Source organism: Cebus imitator, unplaced genomic scaffold (genome assembly GCF_001604975.1).
Source record: "Cebus imitator isolate Cc_AM_T3 unplaced genomic scaffold, Cebus_imitator-1.0 Scaffold606, whole genome shotgun sequence".
In the NCBI taxonomy this organism is placed as follows: Eukaryota; Metazoa; Chordata; class Mammalia; order Primates; family Cebidae; genus Cebus; species Cebus imitator.
In genome coordinates, this window is record NW_016107921.1 from 257,382 (window position 1) to 275,918 (window position 18,537).

At 36.2% G+C, this 18,537-nt stretch overlaps 1 protein-coding gene across 5 annotated transcripts in view; it reads right to left on the reverse strand.

Moving 5' to 3' along the window:
• The window catches only part of NPNT (nephronectin), a 77,145-nt gene that overhangs the window by 6,219 nt on the left and 52,389 nt on the right, over positions 1 to 18,537 (reverse strand). For all 5 annotated transcript variants that reach the window (XM_017516837.2, XM_017516835.2, XM_017516836.2 and 2 more), the window contains 2 exons: positions 7,460 to 7,546; positions 6,610 to 6,708 (listed from right to left, as the gene is read on the reverse strand). In XM_017516837.2, the coding sequence (XP_017372326.1) occupies positions 6,610 to 6,708; positions 7,460 to 7,546 (186 nt within the window). The remainder of the gene's footprint in view (positions 1 to 6,609; positions 6,709 to 7,459; positions 7,547 to 18,537) is intronic.

Consider the following 18,537-nt stretch of genomic DNA (forward strand, 5'->3'; position numbering starts at 1 on the left):
CTAAAATTTAAAACATGATACATGAGGTTACGATTGTCCTTCCTCTATAGAGCTATTCTAGGGTACCAGGTTTTGCTTTTGTGTATGTGTTTTTTTTTTTTTTTTTGCCATGAAGAATTTGTTCCCTTTGTAATAAAGGAAATGATACAAGTTGAAACATTAAGGGAAAAATGGATCCAGTGTCAAGCAAGTTACCTATTAAAATTTTCACTTCGGATTTCAGAATTCTGGCTATAAACATACAGTTATATTAAACATTAATTCAGTTTAAAGCATCACAACAGCTAAAGAATGTTGGGGAGGAAGAGTAAATAATAGGTGGTGCAAAACTTGACCAGAAAGTTGGGTTATAAAGTGTTAGTTTACTTATTTTTAATTCTGTACTGGTTGGTGCCTTTAAATTTTCAATTTACAAAATCTAGAGATATTTTTCAAGGTTTTGACTTCTGAACTTTTCTTATGTAATAACATACACACAAATGCACATGAATATGAACTTTTTTTAAAAAAAGAAATACTGTATTTGCAATATTGTAACTTGCTTTTTGTATAACCATTTTTCTACAGTAGCAAATACACTTTGCATTGCTGCAAGGATGCCAATAACCATTTAGCCAATTTCTTACTGAAGAACATTTAAGTTTCCAAATTTTCATGTTAAGATTAAAAATGTAATCAAATAGAAAGACAAAAATGTTTTAAAATATTTGCAACACATTAAAAATTGATAATTTTTCTTTTTATATAGAAAACTTTCACAAATCAATAAAAATACTAAAGAAAAAGAACAAAATAATGACAAATATATGAAAACATGATAAACTTTTTACAATAAAAGAAATGCAAAGTAAAATTAAAAATTATTAAAAATACTAAAGAAAAAGAACACAGAAAAAAATGACAAATATATGAAAACATGATCAACTCTTCACAATAAAAGAAATGAAAAGTAAAATTAAAGAGATCCCTTTTAACCTATAGGATTGGCGAAGATTTTGAAAATACTTTAATATTATCTGTTGGGGATGGTTTTCAAATACTGTAGGCAGAAGTATAAATTGCTACAATCTTTATAAAAGTCAATTTAGTAAAATCTATCAAAATCCAAAATACAAATTCTCTTTTGTCATAGCCATTCCACACTTAGGAATTTATAGCTATAGTCTAACATATATTAAATAATGAATGTACAGGGTTATTCACTGCACTATTGTCTGAACTACCTAAAGTCTCGAAACAACTTATGTTCCTCTGTGGTGGGCTGGTTAAATTCACTGTGGTACATCGGATAAGTAATGGAATAACAGCTAGCCATAAATAAGAATGAAGGTGTTCTGTATGTACTGATAGAGGACAGGCTTCAGCCACAATGGCTAATACTATTTTAGTGGTAACTCTGGGTGAGGCACTACTTGAAATCCCTTACATATGTTTAGTAGATAGTACTAATTATCCCTATTTAAGTAACTTGCTCAAGGTCAAAGCCAGTATGTGGTGGTGTTGGGTTCCAGATCAGGTATTCTGACTTCAAAGTCCATGTTCTTCCTGTTAACGCTTAAGACAATATCAGTAAGTGACCAAGGCAAGGCACAGAAGACAATGCCATTGTGTCCAAAAATATGTCTCTGGGAACACAATCAAGAAACTGGCTCCATCTGGCCAGGTGGTGAATGTGAGTCAGGGATGGCAGAAAGCTTTCACTTATATTGTTATTTTCCATTTATGTGTATTTTAAAATAAGGTTTTAATGCTGCAATAGGCATACCTGTATGTACATGCTGGCATACTTGATCTCTATTTAAGCAAATTCCTTGTAGCTATCAGTGGCAGACAGACTGCTGAGTCAGTTGCCCTTAAGCCATATTCTCCAGAGATCAAGGTTCCAGGAAAAGGGCCTTAGGTCTAGCTTTGACTTACACAGGAGAAGGGTGTGTCCCCAGGGCCACAGCTACATACCTACGGCATATCACCATGTCTGTCAGCAGCACAATTTTCCATTTCTTAGAGGCATTGTTAATTTCACATCTCACTGTGACTGAATGTGATAAAACCTAATTGCACCATGAAGGGCAGTTAGCAAATGCACTTATTTTGCAGCTGTTCCTTAAGGTTGTAAGTTTTAATTGAGAATTTTCTTAGAAATATTAACATATAAGAATATTTACAAATCTGGATCTTAGATTAGAACTGCACACCATTAAAATCATCCATAATTGGATATCCAAACATATAAGTGTTATAATCTAGATAGAAATAGGTAAACAATTAGCTTGGTAATTAGAATAATACACAGAAATTATTAGTTAATTTTTTTTTTTTTTGATGGAGTGTTGCTCTGTCGCTCAGGCTGGAGTAGAGTGGCGCAATCTTGGCTCACTGCAACCTCTGCCTCCCAGGTTCAAACAATTCTCCTGCTTCAGCCTCCTGAGTAGCTGGGACTACAGGTGCCTGCCACTATGCCTCGCTAACTCTTGTAATTTTAGTAGAGACAGGTTTCACCATGTTGCCCAGGCTGGTCTTGAACACCTGACCTCAGGTGATCTGCCTGCCTCGGCCTCCCAAAGTGCAGGGTTAACAGATGTGAGCCACTGCACCTGGCCGATTTTTATGCTCTTTTCTGGCCTTCACATGTCACACACACACACGTGTGCACACGCACACATGCACACACACACACACAAACACACACACTGTCTGGATTTTCTAGAAGAAAAAGCCATGAAAAGGTAAGCTTTATTGGTATTTTCCCATCAGGATATGGTTATAATTCTCCCAGTATATTCTAAAAATATATTCCGCAATTCCATCCTCACATATGCACTCCTACCTTCCAACTCTCTGCCATCTTTTGGTTTTCCCATCCTTCTTTCCAAGCTAGCACCCCTCTCACTGAGTTTCTTGGGACTATTTCCACATTCCATTCTGAATCAGGCTGTCAGAGCTGGTTTAAAGATTTTCCAATCCAACTCTTATCTGATGCTTAAAACCTTTTAACAATATCTTGCCATGTGTCACCCAGTCGGATGCTTCCACCAACAGAAAACTCACTCCTTCCACGTCACCCTATTCTCTTTTTAGATGAGAGTGAACCAAAATGAATCTCCTACTTCTCATCCCTTTTTGGTCACACAGAACAACTCTATCCCTAATCAATTATTTGAAAAGCAACGCTGCTGCATCGTGTCTTCTCTAGGCTAAACGTTAGGGTTCCTTCACCTGTTTTTCACAAACTTTGAGATACCTTTCCAAGCAGGTCATCCTCTCCTAAGTGACAACTAACTCTATTATTCTCATATTAGAAAAAAAATAATTCTCAAAAGTGGATCCACCACTTAACAAAAGTGGATTTTTCATTCTGGAAAAATATCGTATTTCTATAGAAATGGTCCATATTTTTGGCAACAACATCACAAGGTTCACTTAGATTGATTTCATTATACACTAAAACTCTGAAGTCTTCTACACTTAGTGATATGTGACATATCACTCAGCTGTGTGACTGGTTCTAGACTATCAGCCATGGCTTAGACTCAACCCCATTATATCTCACCCTCTTAATTGTGACCCAGTAATCTAATCTTTCGAATGCTGATTGTGTCAGCACATAGAGTCACTTCCTCTCCAGGTTTGAGTCAATCATAATTTGGTCAGTTTATTTTCAATACTGAAGTTCAGTGTTCTATTTATCTAAGTTCTTGGTAAAAACTTCGACTAGTTCTAGAAAAGCAGCCTCCAGTTCTAGAAAACCATACCAATCATCAGGAGTTATCCACTCACTCCAGCAACCACTTCTTCCTTTCAATTTATTCTGTACTGACACAGTCCAATAACGATTTCAAATTTCTTTCTCTACCATTCTAATTTCTAACCCTCTTCTCATTTTTCCACCACAGAGAAAGGGAGATTTGGGCCACAACAAATTTAAACATTTACAAATATGATGAAAAGTAAAAAAATGTTGAAAAGCACTAACGGTTCTAAAATACAGCATTTAAATTATAAAAATCAAGTATTTTACGTAGATTGTTTACATAGAAGTGCAGTGAATTCTCCTGAGTTTACCATGATTTACTCTCCCCAATGTACCTTACTTGAAAGAATCATTCATTATGCCCATAAATATTATTCACCATTCTATCACACATGACTGCCAAAGATCTCTCCTTCTGTAGCAAACTACTCCAGGTCAGTGGTCAGTCAGTGTAATCTACAGGTCTGTGATCTGCTAATCAGATCATGCACACTACCACATGCACACCTACTGAGGCCAGGCTGTGGGACAGTAAAAACACAATAATGCTGTGGATATTCTGGGTATTGAACTGCCTACCTAGGAGCCTGCGAAAGTAGTACAGACAGGTTTGGACTTAATTCCACCACTCTCTAGCTCTGTGGCCTTAGGAAACAGGTGACTTCTCTGGGTGTCAATATTTCCTTTGTGAAATAAAGACAATATTACTTGCTTCTCAGAGTGAATAAGATGATAAAACATGATCAACTTTTCACAATAAAAGAAATGCAAAGTAAACTAAAAGAGACCCCTTTTCACCTATAAAATTGGTAGAGATTTAAAAAAATACCTTCATAATTTCTGTTGGGGATGTTTTCCAAATACTGTTGGTAGGAGTGTAAATTGCTACAACCCTGTAGCAATTAAATAAATTTATTTTAATTGCTGCAATTAAATAAAATTGATGAGATGATAAATGAGCTAGGACTGTCATAGGTATTATATACATATATATACACATACACATATATATACACACACATACATATACATACACACACATATATATGTTGGTTTCTCTCTTATTCACAGAATCTGTGACATTAATAATAACACTGTCCTGCTCAGAGTTAACCTTAAATGAGTAAGACAGCAATGCAAGAATGACTGAGTACTGTGTGTGAGGCACTAAATGATATTTTCTTTTATAATTAAAAGAAATATAAGAACCAATTTGAATTTATTGAATATTCCTATTTTTAGGCATTTGCCTCACATTTTAATTTTTAAGTGTATCTCTATTTCAACCTTAGGGGATATAATGAATATATTTTTGGACTAATTTTTTAATACCTCACTACTCAAAATGTGCACTGAGGACCGCCATAGAGCTCTTCAGGGAGCCTGTTAGAAATGCATGAAAATCTACATTTTAATGAGGCCCTCAGCTGCTCTGCATGCACAATGAAGTTTGAAAACAGCTGGTTTAAGATACAAGCTCTCATGATTCTCAGCAAACTGATGCAACAACAGAAAATAAAACACCACATGTTCTCACTCATAGGTGGGTGTTGAACACTGAGAACACATGGACACAGGGAGCGGAGCATCACACACTGGGGTCTGTTGGGGGAAAAATAGGGGAGGGACAGTGGGGGGTGGGGAGTTGGGGAGAGAGAACATGGGGAGAAATGCCAGATACAGGTGATGGGGAGGAAGACAGCAAATCACACTGCTCTGTGTGTACTTATGCAACAATCTTGCATGTTATTCACATGTACCCCAAAACCTAAAATACAATTAAAAAAAAAGAAGAGAAGGGAGGTGGAAAAATAAAAGATGATGTAAGTTATCAAAAAAAAAAAAAAAGATACAAGCTCTCTCAAGTTAACTGTTGCGTGTTTGGTGCGTTTACCTGGTATAGTATGCAAGAACTAGGCTTTTAAAATAAATGAAATAACACGCTTTTCCTTCATATTTTGTATCTCTTCTTCTTAGAATCTATAATCAGGAGTATAAAAAGGAAAAAAAATGAAACAAAACTCCTCACCCTTCCGTTAAGTAGGCGTTATCCACAAAAGATTTAACTACTGAGGGAAGAAAAGCTATCTTGAATCTAGAAGAAAAGATGTCTTATGAGAACTAAAACTTTAGATTAACAGGAATTGTGCAATTTAAAACTCTGTTGACTTCCAAGGAACTATATCTAAATCTCCCTTTTGTCATAAAGTGAGTGGTGGTGATTTATAACCATTTTCTTCAGCATCCAAGTTAGAGTGAAATTTTTTCACAGGGATAATCACAACTTTACAGAAATTTCCACTGCGTCCTTCTATTACTACTCTAATCTGTGAAAAAGAAAGAAAGAAAAGAAAGAAAAAGAAAGAAAGAAAGAAAAAGAAAGGAAGAAAGAGAAAGAAAGAAGGAAAAAAAGAAACAGAGAAAAAAAAAAAAAAAAAAAAAGAAACAGAGAAAAAAAAAAAAAAAAAAAAACAAAGAAAAAATAACTGGGGACTACCTATTACCATGGCTGATATACCACTATACTGCTTCTTTTATTCCTGGGAATGAGTGCTACAAATAACTTGGGAGCTATTTGCAATAATTAATCTAAATATTTTACTTATCAAGCTTTTTGAGAGAAATTTGCTGACCTTTTAATTAACTACTTGTCTCCCTTAATATAATGCTAGTTGATAGCTAACAAATTTAATTCTCTTAAATAAATGAACTATAAATGCTAGGCATGGTCCTTTTTGACCATCTTTATTAAGTAAACACAGAAATGTGTTACAGTAGACTTGATTAGCAGCAATGGAGTCTTCAGAGAGTATCAAATTGAAATGTGTACCAGAAAAAGTTAAATGAAATGGTTTTACCTGCTGGGTCCCTGATTGGTTCCCAGTGCAAGTCATTATTTTTCTCCCTGATCCATCCACAAAGTCCATGGTCAAAATTACAACTGTGTACCAGAATACCTACAAGGAAATAACCAGAAAAATGAATGGATTAGAAAATGAACAAAAAACAACAAATGAATCTGTGAACTAAGTATCTGTACAACAAGTGTTCTCTCCTATCCATATAACCAGAGCTTCCTTCCATGAGACCAAAGGGAAATTACATTAATCCTTTCTCAGCACAATAGTGCACATATGCTCATCTGTAAAAATGGAACACACAAGTATTGCCAAATTATGACCTTGTTACATCATCACTTATAAAATATGATTTCCTTTTCACAGTTTAAGTACTACTTTAATGTATTTTTAAAAAATAAAATGATGGGCCGGGCGCGGTGGCTCACGCTTGTAATCCCAGCACTTTGGGAGGCCGAGGTGGGTGGATCACGAGGTCAAGAGATCGAGACCATCCTGGTCAACATGGTGAAACCCCGTCTCCACTAAAACTACAAAAAATTAGCTGGGCATGGTGGTGCGTGCCTGTAATCCCAGCTACTCAGGAGGCTGAGGCAGGAGAATTGCTTGAACCCAGGAGGCGGAGGTTGTGGNAAAAAAAAAAAAAAAAAAAAAAATAAAATAAAATAAAATAAAATAAAATGATGATTCATAATTTTTTTGCTCAACTCATTTAACTACAAAGGAAATTTGAGTTGCTAAAGAAAAAAGGTATAATTTTCCCAAATGGTCCAAACAATCTACAAGTTATTTTCATGAAAAAAGAAACAGTAAAATGTCACTATGATGGCAGTAAGAGTGTAAGTGTCACCTGGATCATCCTTTGCTTCATCATCTGCACTGACTCCTCTTTCTATTTCAAATATTTCAAACAAGTCATTTGAAGGTTGCCGTGGAACTGCAAGAGAAAGATTTTGAGTTTATTTTTTGTGTGTGTGTGTGTGAGGTATTGATAAAGAGGCATTACCTTTAACAAGGGCAGGAGGAAAAGACCTAATCATTTCATTCATCTGGATGAATCCAAATATTCAATTACATCTCACATAAAGATTCATGAGGTTTGTTCTGCAGTGATTTATATTGCAACAGTGATCTGGGTACATTTTTTAAAAAATGATTTTTAAAAGTTTCTACAAGTTAAGAAAAATAACTTAAAAAGTCTTCATCTGGAAAATACATTTTAGTAGAGCAACTGTTCATCTCTATTAAATTCTAAAATTTATCTCTATGAGAGAGGTATTATTATGATCTTTAAATTAAGGTTGTTTTAACTGAAAATACCTATGATGGAAGTAAATGGTTTGGTTTCTAATCACGGCATCTGCTCCCGCCCCCAAAGAATGCTGCACATTGTTGTACTCTAATATACATTTCCTACCATAGCATCCCTTGCTTAAACAGGTTCTCTGGCTCCTTTAAGATCAAATTCAAACTTCTTCGGGCAGTGTTTACAATCTACTCCACCAAAATACACAATGCTATCCAAACATGCCATTCATTTTCACGTCTCAGACCCAGTGCTCTCTTTCCTGCTAATTAAACTACCAAAAATCTCCTCTTCTTTCAAGGCTCAGCATAAGTATCACTGCCTTTGTGGAAATTTTCATGCCCCAGGCGGAATCAAATTCTTCCCTCTTGTACCTCAAGAGTTCATGTTTATAAGCCCCTATTACATGTGTTCATAAAAAACTGCAGCTATTTACACACACGTGTCTGTCCCTCTGCTAGTCTCTGAGGTCCTGGAGGGCATCAATTATGTCTTATTCAGGTGGCATTTCCAGGGCTTGACCTGGTAACAGGCGCTCAGTAAATGTTTACTGAGTGAATGCAAAGATCCTATTAGAACCCCATGTAGTTTTATTAATGTTTTTTCTCAAAGGACACAGTGGGACAAAGCATAAGAATTTACTTTAAAAAGTAATTGATTCCTCTAAATCATTTATTTGTTTATTCAATCAGTGTATATTTGATTGCCAAGCAAATGTCAACCACTGTGGCAGGCACTGAGGAGACAGGGTGAATGGGGCAGACAAGACTGAAGATCTGGATCTTACAAGTCTTGAATTCTAAGGGGAGAAGCAGAAGTTAAATATGGAGATAAACGAGTGCTGTAATTTGAGATTTTGATGAGGGTGAGGAAGGAAGACATCATTGAGAGTAACTGGTGGGGAAATGCATGGGAATGTTGGTGGTGGTGAGGGGAATTCTTGGTCAAAGGCCAGGGAATACTCCCTTCTCTTTGCCAGAATTTCAATTAATTCGCTTTATTTTTATAAGGCAGGGAGTAGATGTAGAACACTATGAAACAGACATCACTCAAAGGGGTTCTTTTTTCAATGATGCTATTATTTTTAGCAAAAATTCTTAAATTTAAGTAATAACCCCATAATATTTGCACAAGTTGTTTTTAGCTTACTGCTCCTGAATATTTTCCTTTTTGTTTCAAATGTTAAAATACTGAAGCCCCTTGCCCTCTTACAATCCATACTTGAAATATACCCAGCTGGGCAGCAATGAAAGAAGAGAAGCACTAGGGACACAGCTGACTGTGGGTGCCTGGGGAGTGAGGCAATCCCCTTCCCTCTTTTATAGCCCAGATGACTGACAGCAATGACATCCAATTACACTTTCCTTATTTGGTGCTCTGAGAAGGGGAGTGCCTCTGTTACTTACCAGAACTATTACAAAATTGTAGACAAGCATGTTTTCTTTCTTACAACAGAGAAAGTTATAAAAACCCAATAGAACAATCATGCTTTTTGTCCCCTTCTCTTGTTTTCACTTAGATAAATCATCTCCAAAATGGCTCAACTCTTAAAGTACCATACTGTAGAGGCATTATGACAGTTTTTCAAGCTCCTCCTTTTTTTCTCTCCCAGATGAAGGATGGTAAAATGGCAAATTGAGTCTTGATGCAAAGGTTTGATGGCACAGGGAGCCTGTTTTACAAAGGGAGATCAAGAGGTCCTTTCTGAGGAAGCACAATTTAAACTGAAAGGGGAAGGATGAAACTTTCCAAGCAAAAAGCATAGCGTTGGGGTCAGGGAAGAAAGAGGGTTTCAGGCAGGAAAAATCCAAAGAAAGTGCTTGGAAAATTTAGAGAAAGGAGTTCACAATGGGTGGAGGATGTTGAGAAATGAAGAAAGCTGCATGAAGAAAGGAAGAGATTACATCATACAGTTAGAAAATGGCAACACAAGGAATTAGTCACGTAACACCTTGTAAAATGTCAGATGGTTTATTAATATTTTATGCACTTGGTTTCCAAGAACCATTTAATTTAGCAGCAGATGATCATGTACACCTTCATTACAATCCATTGGGAAACATTCCAAGGAATTTAGAGACCACAAGTGCTCAGCAGCTACTGGTTCTTACAATTGTGTGTGCTCTACTATATAACTATACCAAATTATTTAGTTTTCCTTCCTCACACATACCAGTATGGGATTACTAAGAGAATCCGACTGAAGTGTCAAGAGAAGAAACACTTCCTACTCACTGACATACTTTACAGTTTATGTGAAAATATTAAGTGAATAAGTAGCAAAACAAATCATTCAAGCATTATTATGTTATCATTCCAACCATGTACAAGAAAAACAAACCAAAAAAAAGGACTAGAGGAAAAAGGGGTGAATACACCAATATGCTAATATGCTAATAGTGATAATCTAAGAATTAGAAATGAAAATGATGGGTTTTTTTTTTCATTTGTGTTGGTTTTCTTTTTGTAATTCTACATTTTTGGTATTGTTTGTAAAAAAAATCTGAATACGAATAAAAAACATACATAAAACATCTAAAGAAAAGAGGGTTCTCTTAGATCACATGTAAATAGCAATTATATGTCTGTTATTTGTATTTTGGTTACCCAAAGAGAACTTAGAATAGTCTTGACACTTGTTGAATGCAAGGCTATGAAATTGAAATATGTTTGTAAAATTCAAACATTTTGTTTGATTCAAGGGAACTATTGTGATCAATGTAGAAAATGTCAATTAAAATGAATGACTAGCCTTGCCCAAAAATGAAGTATAACCAGGATGGACACTGATACATGATTTTTCTGATTATTCTTTCCCTGATTGATACTTCAGCTAATATTCAACTTAAATATGCAACATACATGTTTTATAAAAACAAACATATATCTGTTATTCTCTGTAGCTGGACCATTCATTCTTAGAATTAGAATGCTATAAATTTTGAAACTAAAAAAGAATCAGAGAAGAGCTAGCAATACAATTCCTTCACCATCTGTCCTGCCTCCTTCTATTCCATCCACTCATTTATGCAATCAATCAAGAAACTGAGCATCAGCTATATACAAAGCACGGGCTAGGAGCTTGTTATAAAGCCATGAACATACTCTTGCCTTCACTGGATCTATATTCTAGAAGCGAAGGCAGAGTTTTAACAATTTCCCCAGGTAATGTGTGCTTTAAATAAGTAGAGGATGCTACATGATGGGAGTGGAGAGTGGGGGACTGTCTAAGCTAGGCTGGGGAGGATACATGTCATGAAAATCTCTGAGAAGTGATGCTTTCTTTATGACATGAGAAGTCATCCTATGAGCTATGGCTCTGGAGAATGAAAAGACAGGGGACTAAAACATCAGAATCGCTGTAGACCTTACATGGGGAGAAAGGCAGGGTGCAGGAAGAAGGGCACCAAATGGAATTGGAGACAGAAGCAGACTGTGCAGGTGGAAACTGGCAGCCTCTGAAGGATTTTAACAGAAGAGCGCCAAGATCAGGTTTGCATGTTGAAATGACCATTCCGGTAGCAGCTTGGAGAATGAACAGGAAGGAGAGAGTGGGTGTTATAGGGCAACTACGACTAAAATTAACATCAAACATGAATGTTCATATACTTTTAGAAAATGTCCCCAGAATCTTTCTACCATTGGTCCATGTTTTACCCACCAAAAGATATGTCTTGCCTGTTGCTTCTTACAGCCTTCTGCATAAACTAAAAGAAAGGGAATGTACAGGTACTCAAGCAAGTGACAGCTGGATAAAGGTGTGGTTTGACTGGGCTGAGAAGCATAGTAGTTTCTAATGGCTGCTGCGTCCTGGAGTCAGGGATGAAATCAGCCACAAAAAGAAACAGGAAAGTTCTTGTAAGAAATGCTGGCCATGCACTTTCTATTAAATATGTATTTTCCCCAGGGATGTGGTACTATATAACCTGTGTTCACAAATGAGGTTTCCCACAAAGCCAACTGTGTATTTTTACCCAGAACACATTAAGAGTAAGCACAGAGAAGTAAATGTAAATATTATCATATACACCTCCCACTGCTCAACTTCTTGCCAAGTGTAACTATGGCAAATATAAGCATTCTTTAGCAAAGGTAGGTTTGAAACTTCTCTTTCTGTTCCATAGGAAACAAGGTGGTTCCTATGGCATTACCCAGGCCAGTCTGGCATTTGTTGTTGGACTAAATGACTAAAGATAACAGTGTCTTAAATTACTTTTATGCTTAGAAGTTTAGTTCATTGAAGAGAATGGTACACATGTAATTATCCTAATATTCTAAAGGCTGTTTCTGGTGGCAAAACCTAGAGACTTTTGGAGACACAGATTGGAGGGTGGGGATGAATGACAAGGGTTTTATGAGATGATCTCTCCTCTCCCCCATTCTCTCTCCAGATGCAGAACATATGCATCATCATTTTAAGTGATGGGGGAAAAGCAAATAAGAGGGCTGGAAATGAGTTTCTGAAATTTCTTTAACCATGTTAGAGAAAAGTTTTAGCAATCTATTCATTATAAGCCAAAAGCGAAGGGTTGTTGGACTCACAGAAATAAGACCTTGTTTGTCAAAGCTTTCATCCCATAGGAAGAATCTACAAAGTTCCAAAGACACTTTTGGGCTGAGAGTAAAGAACATTGGAAAAAAAATTAAATCTCTGGTGAAAGGTGGAGCACAGACATAGCTAATCAACAAGCCTGTTTTGTGACACACCTATTTCCCCTTTATGTATTGTAGGAATCTTTAATAAAGTTTTAGAAAAACTCAGAGGTACTTATTGGAGACACGATAATTTTTTTTTTTTTTTTTTTTGAGACTGAGTCTTGCTCTGTTGCTTAGGCTGGAGTGCAGTGGCCCAGTCTTGGCTCACTGCAACCTCTGCCTCCTGGGTTCAAGTGATTCTCCTGCCTCAGCCTCCCAAGTAGCTGGGATTCCAGGTGTGCGTACCACACCTGGCTAATTTTTGTATTTTTAGTAGAGATGGGGTTTCATCATGTTGGCCAGGCTGGTCTTGAACTCCCGACCTTGTGATCCACCTTTCTCAGTCTCCCCTCCTCCTCTCTTCTAAGCCAAAGGGAACCATGAGGGTTGGGCTCTGCTAGGACTGACTCCTTCACACCAGAATTCAAGTGGTAAGTAGACTCTGATAAAGGCTGCTTGGACCGAGTGCAGCATAAACACCTTATAGGGTTAGCAGAAGCCCACCAGCTGCTGGGGACAGGTGTCAATGCACTCAGGCCAAAAAAATCTATTTATACAAAGAATGGAAGCTTTTATCCCACAGGAAGTTCTGAACTAAAATAGGGTCTGAACTAAAATAACATAGAATGCTTATTTAAGATGTAGATTCCTAAATCCTTATGGCACATTTACTAAATCAGACTTTCTGGGGAAACTACTTCTCAGTCTTTTATTGATTGAATGATTGATTGATTGATTGACTGGAGACAGAGTCTCGCTCTGTCGCCCAGGATGCACTCATCAGACCCATAACGTAAATTTCCCTTCTAGTCAGATTCATCTCTGAAAAGACTACTGTCATTATTTTCACAGTAAAGAAGTTGAGATGATGTTGTCTCTATTTGGAAATCACAACTGTCTAACAATACTATAAACACCTAAATAAAACACAATATTCTAAATATTTGGTAATAAGAATAAATAAAATAGCAAGTTTCTATTTTCATTTTCTCTGTGCACATAACCACTCACATTTGCAAACCAATTTGTTTCAAAAGGATCTAGTTGGTTAAAAATAACACTAAAATTGTAATGAACCATAAGAAGAAGTATGAGAAACATGTAAACTCAGAACTAGAAAACAACATAGGCTGTCTTTTTAAGAATTAAGTAGGAAATGTTATCACTACTATATAAATGAATTCAACATCAACAGAAGTAGTAATAGCTAATATGTATTAAGTTAGTACGATGTGCCAAGCACTATGGTAAGAACTTTACAGGTACCCTTGCATCTAATTTTCACAACAGCCCAATGAGGTAGATACTATTACTAACCCTGACTTACAGATGAGAAAACAAAGGCATAGAAAAATTTAGTGATATGCCCCAAATTACAGACTGGCAATGAGCAGTATACTTGTAATTATAACTCTATCGACAAATGTGCATGTAACTTAAAAAAAGTCTGATTCTGACTTTGGTTACAATCACCTATGCTTTTTGGAGAGAATGATATTTTTTTCTTTACTGACTACCATAGGATCTAATTAAAATATAAATCAAAAATCTTGAAAACTTTCAGAATTCGCAGCACCAGATCCTGACCTGTGAGCAGTGACAATTCGCTCCTTCAAAACACGAGCAGAAATTAAATTTTCAAGGAGATGTGAGGCATCTTCTCAGGGTCTCTGCAGGCCTTACTGTTTACTAGAAAACAAACTAGTTTGAAGACCTTTTCACCCCTCAGGAGAAGCAATCTTTCTACTCATCACTACACAGAATCAGAAAGACTATAATATTTCCATGACTATGAACAGTGTGATTGAACTAGCCACAGATTCTGTAAAATCTGTAGAAGAGAGATGAGGGGGAAAACCTCAGGACAGCATGCAGCAATCAGTAAAATAAAACAATTTTCTTCTTACTGCTTGGTACTTAGAATTGCAGCACATTCTCATGTAGTGTAATAACAGCAACAATGAGGCTGGTTTTCTGATATGGCCACTCATAAGAGCACCTGATGCATATTAATAATATTATGTTCTATCATCTGGCTTCTATTAATTCCTTTTCTCTTTATTTTACATGAGTCAGATAGACATATGTCTAGGCACAATTGCTATATTTTAAATATCCAACATTTGGCTAGTTCTGACTCCATCCAGAATAGTTCTGCTGAGTTGGAGCTGCCGTTATGCTTTAGACAGAGCCCAGGCAGTCCAAAGTGGGGACTGCAAATCGGAAGCATTACCTGTGAGTTTGTTAGAAATGCAGAGTCTCAGGTCCTACTCTAGACACACTGAATCAGTCTTCATTTTAACGAGATCCCCTTGTAATTTGTGTACACATTAAAGGCTGAGAACAGCCAGGCATGGTGCCTCACGCCTATAATCCCAGCACTTTGGTAGGCTGAGGCAGGTGGACAGCTAGAGGCCAGGAGTTCGAGACCAGCCTGGGCAACATAGCAAAATCCCATCTCTATTAAAATTACAAAAGTTAGCTGGATGTGGTAGTGCATGCCTGCAATCCTAGCTACTCGGGAGGCTGAGGCACGATAATCACTTAGGTTGCAATGAGCCGAGATTGTGTCACTGCACTCCAGTCTGGGTGACAAAGTAAGACTCTGTCTCAAAAAAAAAAAAAAAATAAAATAAAATAAATTAATTAAAATAAATAAAGCCTGAGAGGTACTTTCCCCAGTAAGTCTGATTTAGCAAATGTGTCTTAAGGATTAGGAATCTACATCTTAAATAAGCACCCTATGTTATTTTAATTAAATTGGGCTTCTGACAATACTGGGGGAAAAAAATCTGTTTCCTGGTCCAAGTGATATCATATTCTCTCTCGTAATCCAAATTTCCTAGCTAAAATCGTACATATTTGTCACATTCAATTGTATGGGAAATTTTGAAAGGTTAAAAATAGAAGTTAATAAAACCTTCAATGAATTTTTTAAAATCATTATGTCTAAAATAAAATGAACATGATTAAGAATCAGAATCCTCACTTTCCCTCTAAGAATGGAAAGTACTACTCTGTCCCCTCTCCAAAGGAATTATTGCTATAATGAATTACTGTCATCAATTACTGTTTTCAAAAAATGAAAATCACCCAAAATATCATAAACTAGATATATCCATGGTTACTATTTTGGTCTTTTTTTTCCAGACATATGCAGACATGTATTTTATATCTAATTGGAGTCAAAGGGCATGTACAGTTTTGTACTTTACAGGTAACCTTTTTGCAACATGGATATTTTCCCAAATTATTAAATATTTTCCAAAAAACATTATGGTGGGAAGCTGGGGAGGGATAGCAGGGGGAGAAATGCCAGATGTAGGTGATGGGGTGGAAGGCAGCAGATCACACTGCCACATGTGTTCCTATGCAACAATTTTGCATGTTCTTCACATGTACCCCAAAACCTAAAATGCAATAAAATAAATAAATGGGGGAAAAAAAAATGAAACCTTTCCAGGATTAAAACAAAAAAAAATAGTTGTATAAGATTTTACTACATATTGCTAGACCAGAAAGCATGTCCCCCTAACTTCCTTTACTTTGGGTTCTACAGAAAGTTTTTCCCATTTTCTTTGCTCTAGGATAGCTCCAACCCCTCTGACACCAGATTTTTGTCTTTGGAAAGTGGCTTTTTAACAATCCCCTGCAGCAAACCTTTGATGTCCATATAGGCATACCACCACTTACGGCTGCTTTTCTGGCTAAATTTGTGCAGCACCGTTCTGCCCTCCCCAATCTGAGACCAATCCATTAGTTTCAAAAACCAGGCAATGAGAGCTAATTAGTGAGGGATGTTGGGTTTTGTGGAGTATGGTCTCCATACTTCTTAGTTTAGCCCAGCCTGACCTAACGTTGATTCCAATAGACTCTAAACCCAAGATTCAAATAATCCCATGGTTAAAACAGCTTGAGAAAAGATACACTATATGCCACTCTTAGAGATTTACAATATTGTTAGTACATTAAACAAACTGACGTAATTTGGCTAAACCTAGGATTTCTCAAATACATTTGACTCTAGAACTTTTTAAAGCATACAATTGCATAATAATTCAGAGAAATAATAATCCGTAAAACACACTTTGAGAAGCACAAGTCTGTCTCATTAATGAAAGAACAAGAATTTTATGCTATATCAAATAATTTTAGTGTTGCTCAAATCATACCTACAGGATTAGCCCTGTAAATGCATCTTCTTATATTTCTAGTCATATAATCTAAAAAACCCTAGGGACCTTCAAGCTAAAATTATTTTTAGGCTGGGTGCAATGGTTCATGCCTAGAATCTCAGCACTTGGGGAGGCTAAGGTGGGAGAATTGCTTGAGCTCAGGAGTTGGAAACCAGCCTGGGAAACATAGTAAGACCTCATATCCACAAAAAATAAAAATAATAGCTACCCAGCTACTTGGGAGGCTGAGGCTGGAGGATCACTTGAGCCTGAGAGACTGAAGCTGCAGCAGCCTGAGTGACAGAGTGAGACCCTGTCTCAAAAAAAATTATTTAAAAAATGTGTTTAATATTTCATATCACACATAAAAAGTTACATCCTTAATTATATATTAAGTTCTCACCATCAAGGTTATTTATATTAATAAATAAAACATAGTAATCTTTTACATTTCATAGTAATTCAGGATTCACAAGTACTTTCCCTTGTATTATCTCTGATTTTTGAAGCTACTTTATCAGAAGGAAAGCTAGGAATATTCCCTCCATTTTACAGATGAAAAAATTGAGATGGAAAGCACAGTAACTAGTACAAAGTCACGTATCTCATAAATACTAGAGGTGAAAATCAAGACTAGGTTTTCTGATTCAGTATAATATTCTATCTTTAGTAGTAGTTAAAAACCCCTCAGTTCCAAATGTTTCAATGCTATTTTTGTATTCCTTTTTCTTTGCCTTTCACTATTTCTCAGCATCATGCTTAAAATTTAGAAGTATATTAGGCTTAGAATTTCCTAGAGAATGTTTATTTTCAATGGCTATAATAACCTGTATCAGGATAAGGAAAAAACCAGAATCTGAGTTAACTTACTTTGATTATTTGGAGAAGGAATATCAGAACCAACAAGTAAAATGTAGCTAGTCAAGCATATGAAGGATTATTTAGAATGAAAAAAATTAAATCCAATATAAAATTCCATTTCATTCCATTTGACAAATATTTTTTAGTGCCCACTATGTGATCATTTGAGAAAAACACATCTGGAGATTAAACAGCTGTCCATAAATCTCTGCTTTCCAATAGACAGAAATGATTTAGATTATAAAACATATTAAAAGAAATCCCCCATGATCAGTATTGGATCAGATTTGACTATTATCTATCTTTGACTCCATCATTTGTGACAGATTTGGAAAATGAAGAATGTTCAAAGTGCCAGCCAAAAAGATTGCTAAGTGGGTTGAAAAACAGCATGTCTAACAGAAGATTAATAAAATATAAATTATTGGACCCAATGAAGAAAGAGTGAGTCATTTCCTGAAAGTGTTCTTTGAGTACATGGAGTATGGGATCTGGAGACAATGAACAACTAAGTCCATTAACCCTAAGTATCTGCCAATATTAAAAAGGTATAAACTGTAGTTTCATAAATTTAGGTTAAATATAAGGAAGAATGCTCCAATGATGGGATGAGTTAGTAAAAGGGACTGCAGTCATCTTTGGAGATGGTGGATATGATTGGGAGGATTTAACAAAGATCTCATAAGGATCTCACACTTGAATAATTAATGTTAGTTTAGATGAAAATTTTTAGGTCCCAAATTAAAATACCAAAAGTCCATTATAAATACCATATCTAGGCCAGGCGCGGTGGCTCACGCCTGTAATCCCAGCACTTTGGGAGGCCGAGGCGGGTGGATCACGAGGTCAAGAGATCGAGACCATCCTGGTCAACATGGTGAAACCCCGTCC